At 38.1% G+C, this 20,769-nt stretch overlaps 1 protein-coding gene across 12 annotated transcripts in view; it reads right to left on the bottom strand.

Moving 5' to 3' along the window:
• The window catches only part of NEK1 (NIMA related kinase 1), a 223,059-nt gene that overhangs the window by 159,303 nt on the left and 42,987 nt on the right, over positions 1 to 20,769 (bottom strand). For all 12 annotated transcript variants that reach the window (XM_082468835.1, XM_082468834.1, XM_082468832.1 and 9 more), the window contains 3 exons: positions 3,382 to 3,465; positions 870 to 937; positions 658 to 744 (listed from right to left, as the gene is read on the bottom strand). In XM_082468835.1, coding sequence (XP_082324961.1) covers positions 658 to 744; positions 870 to 937; positions 3,382 to 3,465 — 239 coding nt within the window. The remainder of the gene's footprint in view (positions 1 to 657; positions 745 to 869; positions 938 to 3,381; positions 3,466 to 20,769) is intronic.

Here is a 20,769-nt window from a genome sequence, read left to right as displayed (position 1 = left end):
CACTTTCTTCCTTTCGGCTTCTAAGGGTGCTTTCAAAATTAAGACCAATGCTTCTTGGTTGGCATTTTTAAATTAGTGTGTATGAGAGAAAATAAAGGGTAACTGGAATTCAGTGGCAGAATTCCTCTTCCCGACACATATATTAGTCAATCTGTTAGCCATAATACTGCCCAGTGATTAGGAATTTGTGCTTGGGAGCCAGATGCCTGGGACTTTGAAGTTACTTTACCTCTTTCTACATTTGGAAAGGAGGAATGAATAATACCTACAACTCACAAGGTTATCGTGAAGATAAAAAGAGTTAATGCATAGAATGCATTTAAAACAGTGCCTGGTATATAGTAAGTGTTCAATAAATATTAACTATGATAATTCAATAAGTGACTATTACAAACAGAAAGACAAAGAAAGCACTCTATTTCCCATTATAGCTTAAATAATAAAGTGATTCTTTCTATAGCTCCTGCAGCAAGATAGTGAAACAGCTTCTTTATAATTCCCCTCATTATATACTAAAAAAATGTATATACATATGTATATATATGCTTACATATGTGCATTACTGATTTTAGAATAATATTCTGAAGGTTAGTAAAGACAGTACAACAGAGAAAGACGTAAAGGAAATAAACATGTACTGAATATCATTTTAAATACCTTTTATTATTATATGGTTTGTTTTCACAGATTTCGGGTGACAAGTAGTATGGGGTCCCTATGCAAGTCCGAACCAGCTCCACAGTACTAGAACAAAAGAGAGTTACTGGAGAAGCTTAAGACACTTAAAGACATTACCACACATACATCAGCAGGGATTAAAATTTCACTGAAGACATTATAGCAAACCAAAGTTTAAAACTGTATGTTACCTATTAAGAACTCTAGCAATTCCAAAATCTCCAAGTTGTATTGTCCCATCTTTGGTTAAAAATATGTTCTGTAAAAGAGATGAAAAAAAAAGCCAGAAATATTGCTACAGTCCAGTTCTTAGTCAACGACTTCTGTCATAAAAATGAATCCAGTTAAAAAATAATGCTGGGATAAGTGGATATCCACATGCAAAAGAATGAATGTAGACCCCTATCTCACACCATAAGCAAAAATTAACTCAGAATGGATTCTAGACCTAAATGTGAGAACTATAAAACTCCTAGAGGAAAACACAGGAGTGAATCTCCATGCCACTGGGTTACGCAATGATTTCTTAGATATGACACCAAAAGCACAATCAAAAAAGAAAATACAGATAAACTGGATTTCATTAAATTAAAAACTTTTGTGCAAAGGACATCATCAAGAAAGTAAACAGACAACCCACAGAATTGGGGAAAATATTTGCAAATCATGTATCTGACAAAGAATTTGTATAAAGCATAAAGAACTCTTACAACTCAATAATAACAGAAGACAACCCAATTTTAAAATAGGCACAGTCATATATTATATGATCCATTTGTATCAAATGTCCAGAACAGGCAAATCCACAGAGACAGAAAGCATACCACTGGTTTCCAATGCTCTATCATCAAACTGCGGAGCCAGGAGTTTGTGGGGTTACATGAATTAAACTCCGTTATCAGTCAGATGTGAACCAAGCACATGCTCACAGCCAAAGATGGCACAAGGCAGGGTTGAGTGGAATGGAGTAAAATGGTCTGAAATGGGATTAGGAGGCAGAGGGTCGGGAGACAGGAAAGATGGGGTAGGGAGCCCCACCATAGTCCCTCTCCTTCCCACTACTCATCCTGGGGCTACAAGGCTACATAAGCAGCTGCAGGCCTAACGAGGTAACAAGACAGACACACGGCCTTGACATCAGGAAACAAAGCCCCTCTGCACTACCTACTCTGGGAATTGCGTGAGCCCAAGTGAGGCAAACGTGAAAGAAACCTCGATGCAAAGATGAGTGACCTGTGGGGACAAAGTGTCTCCCACAAAAGAATCCAATACACGTGAAGAAAGCTACTGCAAAGAAAAACAACCAATAAAATAACCGGAACCAGAATTCACTACAGACAGAATTAGTTTTATAAAGCAGTCCAATAAAAACTTTGAAGTAAATATATTTAGAAACTTGCAAAGAAATAAATGAAGAAATAAATATGCATTTGAAAAGAATAAGATATTATGAAACAAAACCCAATTACAATAAGAACAGATGTATATGAAAAACCATTTAGAAATCTTGGAGAGAGAAAAAGTCATAATAAAGTCAACAGATGAGAAAAGCACTAGTTTACACAAAATTTCAAAGGGATTTAGTTAACTAGAAGATAGGTCGAAAAATTCATGTAGAATACAACTGAGAGAGACACAAATAAAGGGTGAAAGAACAAATAAGACACTTGAAGGGACAAACTAAGAAGTTCCAACATGTGTCTAGAAAAAAATCCAGGAGACAACTGTGAAAGTAGCAAAAGAGAAATAATATTTGAAAAAATATAGCTAAACATTTTCTAGAACATTTCTAGAAGACATATACATTCTCAAAAGTACACAGCATAATGAATAAAAGTGAGCCTCACCAGTTCACAAACTGTGAAATTTCAGAACCATGGGACAGAGAGAATATCCTAAATGGGCCAGAGAGAAGAAACAAGGGCAAGAAATTGCAAATTCATAAACAGCAACACAAGAAGCCAAAAGACAAATGGGCAACATCTTCAAAATTCTGTAGGAAAACAATTTCCAACTTAGAAGTTGATAACCAAATTATCATTAAAGTAAGAGAATCTTGGACTTCCCTTGTGGCGCAGTGGTTAAGAATCCGCCTGCCAAGGCAGGGGACATGGGTTCGTATCCTGGTCCGGGAAGATCCCACATGCTGCGGAGCAACTAAGCCCATGCACCACAACTACCGAGCCTGCGCTCTAGAGCCCACGAGCCACAACTACTGAGCCCGTGTGCCACAACTACTGAAGCCCGCGCACCTAGAGCCCGAGATCCACAAGAGAAGCCACTGCAATGAGAAGCCCACGCACCGCAATGAAGAGTAGCCCCCACTCACTGCACTAGAGAAAGCCTGCGCAAAGCAACAAAGACCCAATGCAGCCAAAAATAAATAAATAAATTTTTTCAAAAATTAAAAAAAAATAAAGTAGGAGAATCTTCAAACATGCAAAATCTCAGAAAAAAAAAATCCCTTCCACACAACCATTCTTCTGGATTTCCTCTATCATAATGAGAGAGCAGGACATGAAAAGCAGGCAAAGACCTAACACACGACGCCTGTGTGATCTTCAGGGTTACAGTGGAGTGGGGACCGTGAAGGGAGAAGACAGTCGGATGCAGACTGCACCAAGCTCAAACATTGTAGCCCAAGACAATGCTGGCCCCATGTCCACATCCATTGAGAAGTTAGTAGTGACAGAATAAACTTACCTGTGATTTTATGTCTCGATGAAGAATTTTTCTATCGTGTACATGTTTCAGAGCCAAACATATCTGTACAAACCAGTCCAAAATCTAGGGGGGAAAAATCAGATCTGTCATTTCTTTTAAAATTTACATTTCACAGTAGTCTTTCCTTGATCATTAAAACGATTCAGAAACATTCAGGGATGAGGGGAACTAAATCCTTAAAAAAATTAGGCTATAATGTTTCACTTCACTGTACTGTAATTAATGTCACTAACATTAGGTAGATATTCGAGCCAACTGACACATTATGTGCAGCACACATGGTAAGTTTAATTGTAAGACACTGCTACTGAACCATCTCTTATAAATCAGAATTAATATGGAAAGAAATTTCCAGAGAAAAGTGAAAAATAGAATTACTTTATATTTTAGTATAGTATGATGGTAAGTGACTTTTTTTTGTTGTTAAATATATCTTTTTTTCTATATACGTAAGTAAAAATCATAAGAGGAAAAAAATTAGGCTGGAAATTTGGAAGACATCTCTGACTTTTTTCTCACCCCACGTTCATCAAATAAAAACACACACTCTGGAGTTGGCCACTTGAAAGTAAAAAGGTTGACTTTCTACCTCACTCCTAACACCAAAAAAATTCCAAGTAGATGGCATTTTTAAACATGAAAAAATTAAAGTATAAAACGAGGAAGAAAACATAGGTTAATTTTCTATACGCTTGGACTGACGCCGGACTTCCAAAACATGATACCAAACCCACAAGTCACAAGAAAAGTTCCCTATATAAATTTTAAAACATCTGGATGGCAAAATATACAATTAAATTTCATAATTATTTGAGAAAATACCTGCAACATAACTCATAGACTGCTAATCCTCTAATACACAACAGTTCTTCAACATCACTGAGAAAAACATGGCAGCCAAAATAAGAAGTGGACAGAAGATGGGAAAGGCAAATGACAGAGGAAACATAAGACAATAAACACATAAACCAAATACTAATTTCCCACCAAATTAAAAAAATAGCAATTAAACAAGATACCACTGTAACCTGACAAAGATGAAGTGATAAACAATGTTGGCCAGAATGTGAGGAAATAAGTCTTTGCATACCCTGTTTGTGAGAAAGTTAATTACAGTTACTTGGTAAAAATTTTAAATTCACATACCATTTGAAAGAGCAACTGAAATTTCAAATTTATCCTACAGATAAAATGTCACAAATACAAAAGAATATGTACAAGGATGTGTACTCCAGGATTGTTCGTCCACCTAAACATCATCAAGGGCCTGGTAAAATATCACAATTGGTATCACTAGAATTCTATGCAGCCACTGGGAAGAAGGAAGTACTTCTGTGTACGTACACCGTGAAGGGAAAAGAAGAAAGTCACAGCACGGTATGCAGAGCACACTCCTTTTTTTAAGTCTCTTTCTGTCTATAACACACCAGAACTCTGTATAATTGTTTACAACTGTGTGCTGTGTGTAGGGAGGGTGCACAGAAGGACAGCTACCCATCAGTTAACAGTGTCTTCTTCAGGGAAGTAGATTTTCAGAAGAATGAATAAAAGGCAAGTAACAAGCTTTACTTTTTATTCTTCTCTCTTCAGTATTTTTTTTAAAGAACAAACGTTACATTAAAGTAACCTAAAATTAGAGACTCTGGGAGGGCTCATGCCAAGGAGTACTTCCCAGAACTTCTGCTTCCAGTGTCCTTGTCCCCACTGTGAGCCACAGCCACTGCCTGCCTCTGCAGGAGACCCTCCAATGCTAGCAGGCCAATGAAATGGGAGACAAGGGATAACAACTTTATTCGGAGAGCAGAGAGTCCAAGAAGATGGCACACTAATGTCCCAGAGAACCATCCTGCCAGGCTCTGAACGCTAGTTTCTTTTACAGAACAAAGAGGTATTTTAAGATTCAGGCTGCTAATGTTGGCATATGCGCACTTAGCCTTAAAAGAGATTAAGTTGAGAAGCAAGAACTACAATCCTGAAGCCTGTGGAACAAAAACCACATTCACAGAAAGACAGACAAGATGAAAAGGCAGAGGGCTATGTACCAGATGAAGGAACAAGACAAAACCCCAGAAAAACAACTAAATGAAGTGGAGATAGGCAACCTTCCAGAAAAAGAATTCAGAATAATGATAGTGAAGATGATCCAGGACCTCAGAAAAAGAATGGAGGCAAAGATCGAGAAGATGCAAGAAATGATTAACAAAGACCTAGAAGAATTAAAGAACAAACAAACAGAGATGACCAATACAATAACTGAAATGAAAACTACACTAGAAGGAATCAATAGCAGAATAACTGAGGCAAAAGAATGGATAAGTGACCCGGAAGACAGAATGGTGGAATTCACTGCCGCGGAACACAATACAGAAAAAAGAATGAAAAGAAATGAAGACAGCCTAAGAGACCTCTGGGACAACATTAAACGCAACAACATTCGCATTATAGGGGTCCCAGAAGGAGAAGAGAGAGAGAAAGGACCAGAGAAAATATTTGAAGAGATTATAGTCGAAAACTTCCCTAACACGGGAAAGGAAATAGCCACCCAAGTCCAGGAAGCGCAGAGAGTCCCATACAGAATAAACCCAAGGAGAAACACGCCGAGACACATAGTAATCAAAGTGGCAAAAATTAAAGACAAAGAAAAATTATTGAAAGCAGCAAGGGAAAAACGACAAATAACATACAAGGGAACTCCCATAAGGTTAACAGCTGATTTCTCAGCAGAAACTCTGCAAGCCAGAATGGAGTGGCATGATATACTTAAAGTGATGAAAGGGAAGAACTTACAACCAAGATTACTCTACCCAGCAAGGATCTCATTCAGAGTTGATGGAGAAATCAAAAGCTTTACAAACAAGCAAAAGCTAAGAGAATTCAGCACCACCAAACCAGGTCTACAACAAATGCTAAAGGAATTTCTCTAAGTGGGAAACACAAGAAAAGAAAAGGACCTACAAAAACAAATCCATAACAATTAAGAAAACGGTCATAGGAACATACATGTTGATAATTACCTTAAATGTGAATGGATTAAATGCTCCAACCAAAAGACACAGGCTCGCTGAATGGATACAAAAACAAGACCCATATATATGCTGTCTACAAGAGACCCACTTCAGACCAAGGGACACATACAGACTGAAAGTGAGGGGATGGAAAAAGATATTCCATGCAAATGGAAATCAAAAGAAAGCTGGAGTAGCAATACTCATATCACATAATATAGACTTTAAAATAAAGAATGTTACAAGAGACAAGGAAGGACATTACATAATAATCAAGGGATCAATCCAAGAAGAAGATATAACAATTATAAATATATATGCACCCAACACAGGAGCACCTCAATACATAAGGCAACTGCTAACAGTCATAAAAGAGGAAATCGACACTAACACAATAATAGTGGGGAACGTTAACACCTCACTTACACCAACGGACAGATCATCCAAAATGAAAATAAATAAGGAAACAGAAGCTTTAAATGACACAATAGACCACATAGATTTAATTGATATTTATAGGACATTCCATCCAAAAACAGCAGATTACACTTTCTTCTCAAGTGCACATGGAACATTCTCCAGAATAGATCACATCTTGGGTCACAAATCAAGCCTCAGTAAATTTAAGAAAACTGAAATCATATCAAGCATCTTTTCTGACCACAATGCTATGAGATTAGAAATGAATCACAGGGAAAAAAAACGTAAAAAACACAAACACATGGAGGCTAGACAATACGTTACTAAATAACCAGGAGATCACTGAAGAAATCAAAGAGGAAATCAGAAAATACCTAGAGACAAATGACAATGAAAACACGACGATCCAAAACCTATGGGATGCAGCAAAAGCAGTTCTAAGAGGGAAGTTTATAGCTATACAAGCCTACCTCAAGAAACAAGAAAAATCTCAAATAAACAATCTAACCTTACACCTAAAGGACCTAGAGAAGGAAGAACAAACAAAACCCAAAGTTAGCAGAGGGAAAGAAATTGTAAAGATCAGAGCAGAAATAAATGAAATAGAAACAAAGAAAACAATAGCAAAGATCAATAAAACTAAAAGCTGATTCTTTGAGAAGATACACAAAATTGATAAACCATTAGCCAGACTCATCAAGAAAAAGAGGGAGAGGACTCAAATCAATAAAATTAGAAATGAAAAAGGAGAAGTTACAACAGACACCACAGAAATACAAAGCATCCAAAGAGACTACTACAAGCAACTCTATGCCAAAAAAATGGACAACCTGGAAGAAATGGACAAATTCTTAGAAAGGGATAACCTTCCAAGACTGAACCAGGAAGAAATAGAAAATATGAACAGACCAATCACAAGTAATGAAATTGAAACTGTGATTAAAAATCTTCCAACAAACAAAAGTCCAGGACCAGATGGCTTCACAGGTGAATTCTATCAAACATTTAGAGAAGAGCTAACACCCATCCTTCTCAAACTCTTCCAAAAAACTGCAGAGGAGGGTTCCACTCCCAAACTCATTCTATGAGGCCACCATCACCCTGATACCAAAAGCAGACAAAGATACTACAAAAAAAGAAAATTACAGACCAATATCACTGATGAATATAGATGCAAGAATCCTCAACAAAATACTAGCAAACAGAATTCAACAACACATTAAAAGGATCATACACCATGATCAAGTGGGATTTATCCCAGGGATGCAAGGATTCTTCAATATACGCAAATCAATCAATGTGATACACCATATTAACAAATTGAAGAATAAAACCCACATGATAATCTCAATCGATGCAGAAAAAGCTTTGACAAAATTCAACACCCATTTATGATAAAAAACTCTCCAGAAAGTGGGCATAGAGGGAACCTACCTCAACATAATAAAGGCCATATACGACAAACCCACAGCCAACATCATTCTTAATGGTGAAAAACTGAAAGCATTTCCTCTAAGATCAGGAACAAGACAAGGATGTCCACTCTCACCGCTATTATTCAACATAGTTTTGGAAGTCCTAGCCACAGCAATCAGGGAAGAAAAAGAAATAGAAGGAATATAAATTGGAAAAGAAGAAGTAAAACTGTCACTGTTTGCAGATGACATGATACTATACATAGAGAATCCTAAAGATGCCACCAGAAAACTACTAGAGCTAATCTATGAATTTGGTAAAGTTGCAGGATACAAAATTAATGCACAGAAATCTCTTGCATTCCTATACACTAATGATGAAAAATCTGAAAGAGAAATTAAGGAAACACTCCCATTTACCACTGCAACAAAAAGAATAAAATACCTAGGAATAAACGTACCTAGGGAGACAAAAGACCTGTATGCAGAAAACTATAAGACACTGATGAAAGAAACTGAAGATGATACAAACAGATGAAGAGATATACCATGTTCTTGGATCGGAAGAATCAACATTGTGAAAATGACTATACTACCCAAAGCAATCTACAGATTCAATGCAATCCGTATCAAATTACCAATGGCATTTTTACAGAACTAGAACAAAAAAAATCTTAAAATTTGTATGGAGACACAAAAGACCCCGAATAGCCAAAGCAGTCTTGAGGGGAAAAAAACGGAGCTGGAGGAATCAGGCTCCCTGACTTCAGACTATACTACAAAGCTACAGTAATCAAGACAATATGGTACTGGCACAAAAACAGAAACATAGATCAATGGAACAAGATAGAAAGCCCAGAGATAAACCCACACACCTATGGTCAACTAATCTATGACAAAGGAGGCAAGGATATACAATGGAGAAAAGACAGTCTCTTCAATAAGTTGTGCTGGGAAAACTGGACAGCTACATGTAAAAGAATGAAATTAGAACACTCCCTAACACCAAACACAAAAATAAACTCAAAATGGATTAGAGACCTAAATGTAAGACCGGACACTATAAAACTCTTAGAGAAAAACATAGGAAGAACACTCTTTGACATAAATCACATCAAGATCTTTTTTGATCCACCTCCTAGAGTAATGGAAATAAAAACAAAAGTAAACAAATGGGACCTAATGAAACTTCAAAGCTTTTGCACAGCAAAGGAAACCATAAACAAGACGGAAAGACAATCCTCAGAATGGGAGAAAATATTTGCAAACGAATCAATGGACAAAAGATTAATCTCCAAAATATATAAACAGCTCATGCAGCTCAATAATAAAGAAACAAACAACCCAATCCAAAAATGGGCAGAAGACCTAAATAGACATTTCTCCAAAGAAGACATACAGATGGCCAAGAAGCAAATGAAAAGCTGCTCAATGCCACTAATTATTAGAGAAATGCAAATCAAAACTACAATGAGGTATCACCTCACACCAGTTAGAATGGGCATCATCAGAAAATCTACAAACAACGAATGCTGGAGAGGGTGTGGATAAAAGGGAACCCTCTTGCACTTTTGGTGGGAATGTAAATTGATACAGCCACTATGGAGAACAGTACAGAGGTTACTTAAAAAACTAAAAATAGAATTACCTTATGATCCAGCAATCCCAGTACTGGGCATATGCCCAGAGAAAACCATAATTCAAAAAGACACATGCACCCCAATGTTCACTGCAGCCCTATTTACAATAGCCAGGTCATGGAAGCAACCTAAATGTCCATTGACAGATGAATGGATAAAGAAGATGTGGTACATAAATACAATGGAATATTACTCAGCCATAAAAAGGAACGAAATTGGGTCATTTGTTGAGATGTGGATGGATCTAGAGACTGCCATACAGAGTGAAATAAGTCAGAAAGAGAAAAACAAATATCGTATATTAACGCATGTATGTGGAACCTAGAAAAATGGTACAGATGAACTGGTTTGCAGGGCAGAAGGTGAGACACAGATGTAGAGAACAAAGGTATGGACACCAAGGGGGGAAAGCCGCAGGGGGGTGGGGATGGTGGTGTGATGAATCAGGCGACTGGAATTGACATGTATACACTGATGTGTATAAAATTGATGACTAATAAGAGGCTACTGTATAAAAAAGTAAATAAAATTGAAAAACAAACAACAAACAAACAAAACAAACAAAAACGTAACCTAAAATTAATTAAAAAAAATTTTTTTAAAAAACAACCCTCTCGGTTCAGTTCAGTAGATATTTACTGAGGACTACACAAATTTTAAGTTCCTTTCCATATTCACATAAGGCGCTGTAAGTAGAAAAATTAAATATAGTTCTCTGAGTTCATTCATACAGTGGCAGAAATACACTTTTAGACAAATACCTAATAAAATGCACAAGTCTTATTAACAGCAATGTGCACTGAGAGAGCAATTAACTCCAGCAGGGAGGGGTCAGGAAAAGTATAAAAAGAAAATGAATATTCAGCTCAGTTGAGTCTTGTTATACAGTCTATCTGGAGCGCCTGGGACACATGCTAGGAACCAGCAATTCCTCGTTTTACAGATTACTGTTTTTCATTACCATATTTCCCACACCTGTACTCCTTTATAATTTGACAAAAATGTATTCAGCACCAACAATGTACCTGATATGGGCTGGAATTGGCCAAAAAAGTTAATAAAAGAGCTCACAGACCAGGAGTCAGCAAATTTATTCTGTAAAGGGCCAGAGGGTAAATATTTTAGGTTTTGCAGACCCTATGGTCTCTGTCCCAAGTTAAATTTGCCACTGTAGTATAAATGCAGCCAGAGATTATACGCAAACAAATAAGCATGAACTGTTTAAATAAAACTTTATTTACAAACAAAGACGTGGGCCAAGTTTGCTGACCCGCATCAGAGACCAGGACGGAGATGAGTAAGTACAGCAGAGGTGATGCTCTGAGTGTTGACAGCACAGAGGACAACAGCCAACTCAGCCTGGAAGCGATAAAGCAAAACCTGACAGAAGACGAGGTTCCAGAGGGAAGTTCTGAGGAGGAGGAGGAGGGCACAGCGGGCATGAACAAAAGTCTGTGCTCCCTCTGTCTGCCCAGTTCAGCCCATCTTACATCAGGGCTGGAGGGGAGGGAAGGCATTAAATTACAGGCCTGCTTCTAACCACTTCTCCTCTTCACTTCCTTGAACACATTAGCTCACATTAATATTTACAAAATAATGTTGGGATAATGGCATTCTCTTGCTCAAAAGAGAATGTCCCTATTTGTTCCTATTTGCCAAATTCCAATGCTATAAAATGTTGAGCCAGCCCAACTAAACACATGGTAATTATCATACACTTGTCTGAATTACAGCTTTATGTGTACATGTTATTTCCATTACTATAGACTGCCTTAGAGCACTAAAACAATTCCACAGTCCACCTTCTCTGCTCCAAAACTCAGGTTTCTTTGTGCAACAAAATGTGTTAAAATTTACTAAAGTATGCTGTTTTGACATGTTTATTCATTGTAAAAATTTTTTTGAGAAACTTTTACTGCCAAATATTATATTAGTGGAAAAACAGAACTTGGCTTTATAATAGAACCGTAAATTGATCTTAGAGCGCCTGTAAGAGGTTATAAGAGCTTACTTACTATTTAACTTCCGTGTAATTTGCCCAGAAAGCAGATATCCCAGGTCCACCAGAATAATTTTCTCTGCTTTCTACTGACTTTATCGTTTCTGTTTTTGAACAAAGGTTCTTCACCTATGAGAGTGCTAAGGATCCTTATAATTGTATTACCTTCATGTATATTTAAAAAAAATTTTAATTGTAGTAAAATACACAGAACACAAAATTTACCATCTTAACCATTTTTAAGTGCCTACTTCAGTGGTATTAAGTACATTCATATTGTTGTACAACTATCACCATCTGTACAACTCTTTTCATCTTGTAAAACTGAAACATTAAATGTTAAACAGTTCTCCCCACTCCCCTCTTTCCCTCGTCCCTAGACATCACTATTCTACTTTCTGTCTCTATGATTTCGAGTACTCTAAGTATGTCATAAACATAGAATCATACAATATTCATCTTTTTGTGACTGGCTTATTTCACTTAACATAATATTCTCATGGTCAATCCACTGTAGTATATGTCAGAATTCCCTTCCTTTTTTAAGGATGACTGATATGGAGAGTTACTTCTGTCACTTTCCTATTTGTTTTCTATATGCCTTGTGGTTCTTTTGCCCCTATTTCCTGCATTAGTGTCTTCTTTGTGCTTAGCTGATTTTTGTGTTGTGAAACATTTAAATTCATCTCTCAGTTACTTTTTAAAAAAAATTTATTGATTTATTTATCTTTGGCTGCGTTGGGTCTTCATTGCTTTGCACCGGCTTTCTCTAGTTGTGGGAAGCAGGAGCTACTCTTCGTTGCGGTGCACAGGCTTCTCATTGCGGTGGCTTCTCCTGTTCCAGAGCACAGGGCTCTAGGCACGTGGGCTTCAGTAGTTGTGGCGCGTGGGCTCAGTAGTTGTGGCTTGCAGGCTCTAGAGCACAGGCTCAGTAGTTGTGGCACACAGGCTTAGTTGCTACGCAGCATGTGGGATCTTCCTGGCTCAGGGCTCGAACCCATGTCCCCTGCACAGCAGGCAGATTCTTAACCATGGTGCCACCAGGAAAGCCCCTCTCATTTACTTTTATATATTGGGTTGGCCAAAAGGTTCGTTCAGTTTTTTCCATAAGATGGCTCTAGTAGCACTTAGCTGTCTTTAACTTCATTTGAAACAATTTTGTTAGACTGTCTATGACAGCTGTCATATCAGCATGCAATTAAAAAAAGACATCACAATTGGTGAATTTTTGTGTAGCCATTTTAATATTGAAGATGGAAGAGAAAAAGCAACATTTTCGGCATATTATGTTTTATTATTTCAGAAAGGTAAAAACACAACCAAAATGCAAAAAAAGATTTGTGCAGTGCATGGAGAAGGTGCTGTGACATGTCAAAAGCAGTTTGCACAGTTTCGTGGTGGAGAGTTCTCGCTGGACGATGCTCCACTGTCGGAGAGACCAGTTGAAGTTGATAGCGATAAAATCGAGACGTTAATTGAGAACAATCAACATTATACCACGTGGAAGGTAGCCGACATACTCAGAATATCCAAATCAAGTGCTGAAAATCATTTGCACCAGCTTGGTTATGTGAATCGCTTTGATGTTCGGGTTCCACATAAGTTAAGCGAAAAAACCTTCTTAACTGTATTTCCACAGGTGATTCTCCTCTACTTAAATGTAATGAAAACATTCCGTTTTTTAAAACAAATTGTGACAGGCAATGAAAAGAGGATACTGTACAATAATGTGGAAAGAAGAGATAGTGGGGCAAGCGAAATAAACCACCACCAACCACACCAAAAGCTGGTCTTCATCCGAAGAAGGTGATATTGTGTATATGGTGGGATTGGAAGGGAGTTGTCTATTATGAGCTCCCTCCAAAAAACCAAACGATTAATTCCAAAAAGTACTGCTCCCACTTAGACCAACGGAAAGCAGCACTCGACGAAAAGAGTCCAGAATTAGTCAACAGAAAACGCATAATCTTCCATCAGGATAATGCAAGACTATATGTTTCTTTGATGACCAGGCAAAAACTGTACAGCTTGGCTGGGAAGTTCTGATTCATCCGTTGTATTCACCAGACATTGCACCTGCGGATTTCCATTTATTTTGGTCTTTACAAAATTATCTTAATGAAAAAATTTCAATTCCCTGGAAGACTGTAAAAGGCACCTGGAACAGTTCTTTGCTCCAAAAGATAAAAAGTTGTGGGAAGATGGAATTATGAAGTTGCCTGAAAAATGGCAGAAGGTAGTGGAACAAAATGGTGTATATGTTATTCAATAAAGTTCTTGGTGAAAATGAAAAATGGGTCTTTTATTTTCACTTAAAAACTGAAGGCACTTTTTGGTCAACCCAAAAAGTGTATACCTATTTTCTTTGTGTTAACAAGGGGATTACTTTCGATACCATAAAACTACAATACTCTAATTTGGACTTGTACCAGCTTAACTCCAATAACATGTAAAAACTCTGCTCCTGGGCTTCCCTGGTGTCGCAGTCGTTAAGAATCTGCCTGCCAATGCAGGGAACACGGGTTCGAGCCATGGTCCGGGAAGATCCCACATGCCACGGAGCAACTAAGCCCATGCGCCACAACTACTGAGCCTGTGCTCTAGAGCCCTCGAGCCACAACTACCGAGTCCGCGTGTACAACTACTGAAGCCCGCGTGCCTAGAGCCCGTGCTCCGCAACAAGAGAATCCACTGCAATGAGAACCCCGCGCACTGCAAGGTAGAGTAGGCCCCCCTCGCCACAACTAGAGAGAGCCCGCGCGCAGCAATGAAGACCCAATGCAGCCAAAAATAAATAAATAAAATTAAATTAAAAGAAAAGAAAAAAACTCTGCTCCTTTACATCTCTGTCCTACTTCTTTCAGTTGCTGATGTCACCAAATTACATCTTTGTACAATTACATTGTTTGTATGTTTCAAAATGTAAAACTAATAATTTTTTAAAGTGCATTTGTCTCTTAAATCATGTAGAAAAACAAAATGGGGAGTTACAAACCAGTTACAATACCAGCTTTTAGACTAGTAATTGCTTTTTAAAAAATTTATTAGTCTCAAAATCATGTAGAAAAAGGGGAGTCACAAACCACTGTTGTAACAATTCTAGCTTTTATAACTGCCTGTGTATTTACCTTTACTGAGCTCTCCATTTCTCCACATGGCTTCAAGCCACTGTCTAGTGTCCCTTCCTTTCAATCTGAAAGACTCCATTTAGCACTTCTTTCAGTGCAACTCTAGTAGTAACAAATAGCTTCAGCTTTTGTTTATCTGGAAATGTCTCTCATTTCTGAAGGACAATTTTGCCAGATATAGGATTCCTGGTTGATAGCTTTTTTTCTTTTAGCACTTTGAATATATCAGCCCAGTGTTTTCTGGCCTCTAAAGTTTCCACTGAGAAATCTGCTGGAAATCTTACTGACGATTCCTTGTATGTGATGAGCCACTTCCCTCTTGCTGATGTAAAGATTCTCTGGCTTTCAGCAGTTAGGTTATATTGTGTCTGGGTGTGGGTCTCCTTGAGTTCATCCTACTTGGGAGTTCACTGAGTTTCTTGGATGTTTGTATACATGTCTTTCATCAAATTTGGGAACTTTTCAGCCACTAACTCTTCAAATACTCTGTCTGTCCCTCTCTCCCTCTTCTCCTTCCCATGATGCACATGTTGGTCTGTGTGACAATGTCCCACAGGTCCCTTAAGCTCTGTTAATTTTTTCTTCAATCTTTTATCTTTCTGTTACTCAGACTCAATAATTTCCATTGTCCTAGCTTCAAGTTCAGAGTCTTCTTCTTCAGGAAAGGTTCAAATCTGCCTTTGAATCTCTCTAATGAATTTTTCATTTTAGTTATTGTATTTTCCAGCTCCGGACTTTCTTTTTTGGTTTCTTTTTAGATTTTCTATCTCCTTATTGATATTTCTATTTTGTTCATATAGTTTTTTTGACTTTCTCCATGTCTTCTTTTAGCTTTGAGCCTCTTTAAGACAGCTGTTTTAAACTCTTTGTCTAGTATATCTGCCATCAGATCTTTTTCAGGGACAGTTCCTGTTAGTTTTTTTTTTTTTTTTTCCTATGAATGAGCTATACCTTCCTGTTTCTTCTTTTTTTTTGCTGGAAAGTAGTCATTTGAATCTAAAAATGTGGTACCTCTGGAAATCAGATTCTTCTCCTTCCCCAACATTTGCTGTTTTTTTTGTTTCTGTTTTTGTTGATTGTTGTACGTTGTCTCTGAGCCAAGATCAGCCTGAGGCACAAACTTAAAATCCTCTCAGGTCTTTTCTGAGTCTGCATGTTTCTCTGGATATGCACGGTGACTTTTTAATTTCCCTCAGATCTGTGGTTGCTTTGAATGCCTTAAGTTTTTAACGTATGGCTCCCCAAAGGTGAAAAGAGAGAAATGAAGCAGGGGGGAAAAGAGCTGCTGGCCCTTTAAATCCTCTGGAAGTCACTTCAGCCAGAAGGGGAGAGGCTTGCAACAAAGTGGGGAGGAACAATAACAATGGCTGCCCACCTCTTTCCCCCCAGATCTGAAGTAGCCATCAACAATCAGAGCACAGATCCCTGATACGTGGAGGACAGGGACCTGTTTGCCCACCCTGGTTCCCACAAGGTGCATGCAAGCTGCTTCTGGGATGCATGCACAGCTGGATGTCTCAGTGCTGGGAAGTGGGGGATGAGTAGCCCCTGCTCCCTAACTAAGAGGTGAAATTGACTGAAATTAACCACAATTTACTATCCAAGCCTTCCCCTGGAAGTTGCAAAGCTTCAAGAGATTCCAGAGACCCAAAATAGTTACATCCGATAGATTGTGCCACTATATTGTTGTACAGATGGGGAGACAGATTCCTAGCGTCTCCTACTCTACTATCTTCCCAGAATCTTCTCCATCTGTATTTATTTTAAAATACGTTATCTCTTTGATTAAATAGGTAACCAAATATTACTTTTCAGGTACCCAAAACCGTCTCTTAATCAAGTGACCAAATCTCTGACAACTCTGTAATCTTTCCTTCCCAAGATTAGATCCTAAATTTAGAAAAAATAAAATAAAAATTCTAGGCTACCTCTCACCATGTGTATTAGTTAGCTCAACATTTTTATAAGAGCTGCATGGGAAGACTTACCAAATCAACAAAAGATGCTCAGCATTTTGTAGGTTAAGTTTGTATATGTAAAATATTATTAATATAAATATTTCAGAAAATGCATGCTTTATGGGAGGTCCCAGAGAATTGTCAATGACTTTGCTGTCCGTTTTTACCCTTAGGGAAAATATTCATCAAGCCCGTATCAAATACCCCTATGGAGAACTGTATTCTACTATTGGTTACTGTAAGAAATTAACTACAGCCTTTCAGTCTCATTATCAAACAGGCCTTTGCTTCTCGATGACCAGAAGGCTCCTGGAAAGGACTGTACTAGGAACACTGAACTAATGACACCTCAAAAAACACACTCTTGATTGAGTACAGGCTTCTGAGCTGACACTGCTGACGCTGAACAATGGACTGAGTCAATATTCCTAAGGCTTTTTCAGTCCAGAAGCTGATATACATCATAAAAGCAGACTCACCCAAAACCCAGCATGGTAAGAATTACTAGGACTGAATGAACTGAATTAAATGAAATTTAATTGTGTCTATTTGTTTGGAATACTACTGGTATTATACATATATTTTTAATGTTCCATCCTTCTATACTTAATGAACATATGAAGTCCTTTTCTTTCTCTTCTTAAGCTATCTCTACTCTCAATTTAGTAAATTATGCTTTTCTAGACTGAAATATAACATCTTAAAATGATTATCTGCTTCTCATTGACCCATTCAGAATTTAGAAATAGTTTTACTGAGTTTTACTTTTCAGGAATATTGTAATTTTCATTGGTTCAATAAGAATGTACACTCCTTTTTACCAGAATATAACTACACAAATCAATTGTGCAACCAAAGCCATACCTGGACTGTTTTATGTGAGGATGATTTTCATTCAATCAGTTATGACAAGCCTGCTGCTAACAAATACACACAGAGCCAATTCCTACACTGTGCCACCAGGGAACTGGCCTAGTGCCTGACTTACAAGGTCTCAGCATCACAGGTGGCAAGGTCATTTAGTAGTAGCCAAAAACCTTGGCAAATCTGAAAACCCTCAAGAAGAAAGAAAATCACCCAAATTAATAGGTACTGCAGGTGAAATTCGGTGGAAAATGTACTGGGCTTGGTTTCCTGGCCTTGGGATAGAAGAAGAAATAATATTTTAAAAAATCCAATCTAAGATTCCTTATGAAAACTTCTGGACAGAAATCAATTCTGTGGCCTTAGTAGCTGCATAGTTGCTCAATTTTATAAGGCTCTGGATTTTCAGAGCAAACTCAAGGAAGTCTATATGCCTAATTAACACTCTGACTGCACCTAAATATTAGGGCCAACCCTACGAGACCAAACTTTCTTTTAAAAGAACATACATTTGGAAATTATCAGAAGAGGAGACTATCAGAAAATTTATCCAACACTTAGAAATAAGCCAAAAATAGTCAGTGGCACATCTTTTTAATATCTACGTGGGGAAAGGCCATCCAAGGATTGTTCAGCAGAATGTACTTAGTTCATACCATTGTTTACTACTGATTAAAAGTCACAGACTTAGTCAACTTGCTTCCTAACTTGACGAGCTTTTTTTCTAGTAAAGATGCAAACAAGGAAGTATCACTGAAGAGAATGGCTTGAGCAGTTGGAGAATTTCCTTCTCTCACACGTCTCTGCTCCCACTTCCTTCTAGAGATGGAACAAAACCATCTCAGACTGATTTCAACCTACAGCCTACAGCAAAAATGGCCTCTGACCTCTGTTTTCCTGCTTCAAAGCCCAGAGAGTAGCAGGTTGTTTTTGTGTAAATAATTACCATTCTAAATAGGCTAACAATACTTGTCATTTTGAAGGGTAGGAAAAAATGCTATTAACTTAAAAGAAAGACTTACCAAATTTTTATTGTTTATATGGAATAATCTCAGAGATGGACAAAAAAACTAGAGTAAATCTCCATAATTTCTAGGATTACAAGAAAGATATATGTACACACACACACATATATAACATTATGTATTAAGAATATTTATCCAACAGTAAAACCAAATTCATAGGGCTTCCCTGGTGGCTCAGTGGTTAAGAATCCACCTGCCAATGCAGGGGACACAGGTTCGAGCCCTGGTCCGGGAAGATCCCACAGGCCGTGGAGCAACTAAGCCCCTGTGCCACAACTACCGAGCCTGTGCTCTAGAGCCCATGAGCCACAACTACTGAGCCCACGTGCCACAACTACTGAAGCCCACACGCCTAGAGCCTGTGCTCCGCAACAAGAGAAGCCACAGCAATGAGAAGCCTGCGCACCACAACGAAGAGTAGCCCCCGCTCGCCACAACTAGAGAAAGCCTGCGTGCAGCAACGAAGACCAAAAATAAATAAATAAATAAATAAATTTAAAACACAAAACTAAACTAAATCCATAGACTATCAATGTACTTTACAGTATAATGTTACAGAATTTAACAGCAAGCATTTTAAAGTCCAAAAGAGACAAAAGAATAAAAATAAGCATAAGCAATGGAATATATCAGATAAAACTGTAATAAAAAAATAGCACTTTGTACACAAACAAACATTACTATCTGACCTGCACCACAACAGTACCGTCGGCTACCTGGTAGGAATATCCCTACTACCGAATGAGGATGTAAAGTCACAAAGCAGTTAAGTAACTTGCAAACATAATTACCAAGCTGATAAGTAGGACAAGCACTCAAACCCAAGTCTTCTCACTCCAAGTTTTGTGCTCTGCCTAGTAGGCTTAATTGTGGAACATGAGGTAAGGAAAGCTTGAGGAATACCACACTACCCTACTCGATAGTACTTTTAACTCAAGCTCTCATCCTACCATATCTCCGAGTTGCTGCCAAGACCCTCAAAGTCCCCATCTGTATGACGTTATCAATCAGCTGATGAATTGTGCCTAGGCGGTGCTACCACAGACGCAGCCTTCCTCAGTACCCTGACATAAGCAGACTGGGGTCTCCGCTCTACAGTAAATTACAACCTGCTCGGGGAAACAACTCTAATGTGACATTATTCAGAGTACATTAACAAGGGTGCACAATGCGCTAAAGGTGAGTGTAGACTGGGAGGAATCCCATGGACTATTAGGTCGGAGCTAGAAACAACAGATGTACAGACAGCAAAACGGATGGATCAGAAACAGTCCTTAGGGGAAAAGTAAAACTGAATGAGATATAATACAACAGGTACACATTTAAAAATACATGTATACAAAACAATGATGGCTATTTTGCAAACATAGACAGAGATATTGATTAAAGACACTGGAAAGTCTGCCTAAGGATAGAGGGGAGTGGAACAGAAATGAGTAGGAAGTGAAAAGAAACAAAGCAAGGGCTTTGCTGGAATGGAATATAATGCAGCTCTTAAAACTAATGCAACTGATCTCGGGACTTCCCTGGCGGTCCAGTGGTTAGGACTCCGAGCTTCCACTGCAGGGGGCGTGGGTTTGATCCCTGGCTGGGGAACTAAAATCCTGCATATGGCATGGCCAAAAAACCAAAACAAAACCTTATACAACTGACCTATATGGACCGACATGTCAAAGTAATCAAGATAATTTTTAAGCGACAAAAGCAAGACAGAGCATGGTGTGTATACTATCCCATTTCTGAATACGCATGTCTCAGTGTATACACGTGTGTGTTCAATATGAAAAAGAAAGCACACCAAACCAAAAGCAGTGGTAATCCCAGGGACAGAACAGCGCGGGAAGACGGCTTTCCATCTCCAAACCTCTGAATAATTTTACAATTTAAGTTTGTAAAAAGAACATTTTATAAAC

Source organism: Balaenoptera physalus (assembly GCF_965194825.1).
Source record: "Balaenoptera physalus genome assembly, chromosome: 7".
In the NCBI taxonomy this organism is placed as follows: Eukaryota; Metazoa; Chordata; class Mammalia; order Artiodactyla; family Balaenopteridae; genus Balaenoptera; species Balaenoptera physalus.
The sequence above is the reverse complement of the archived record's forward strand: the minus strand, read 5'-3'. Positions and strand labels throughout refer to the sequence as shown.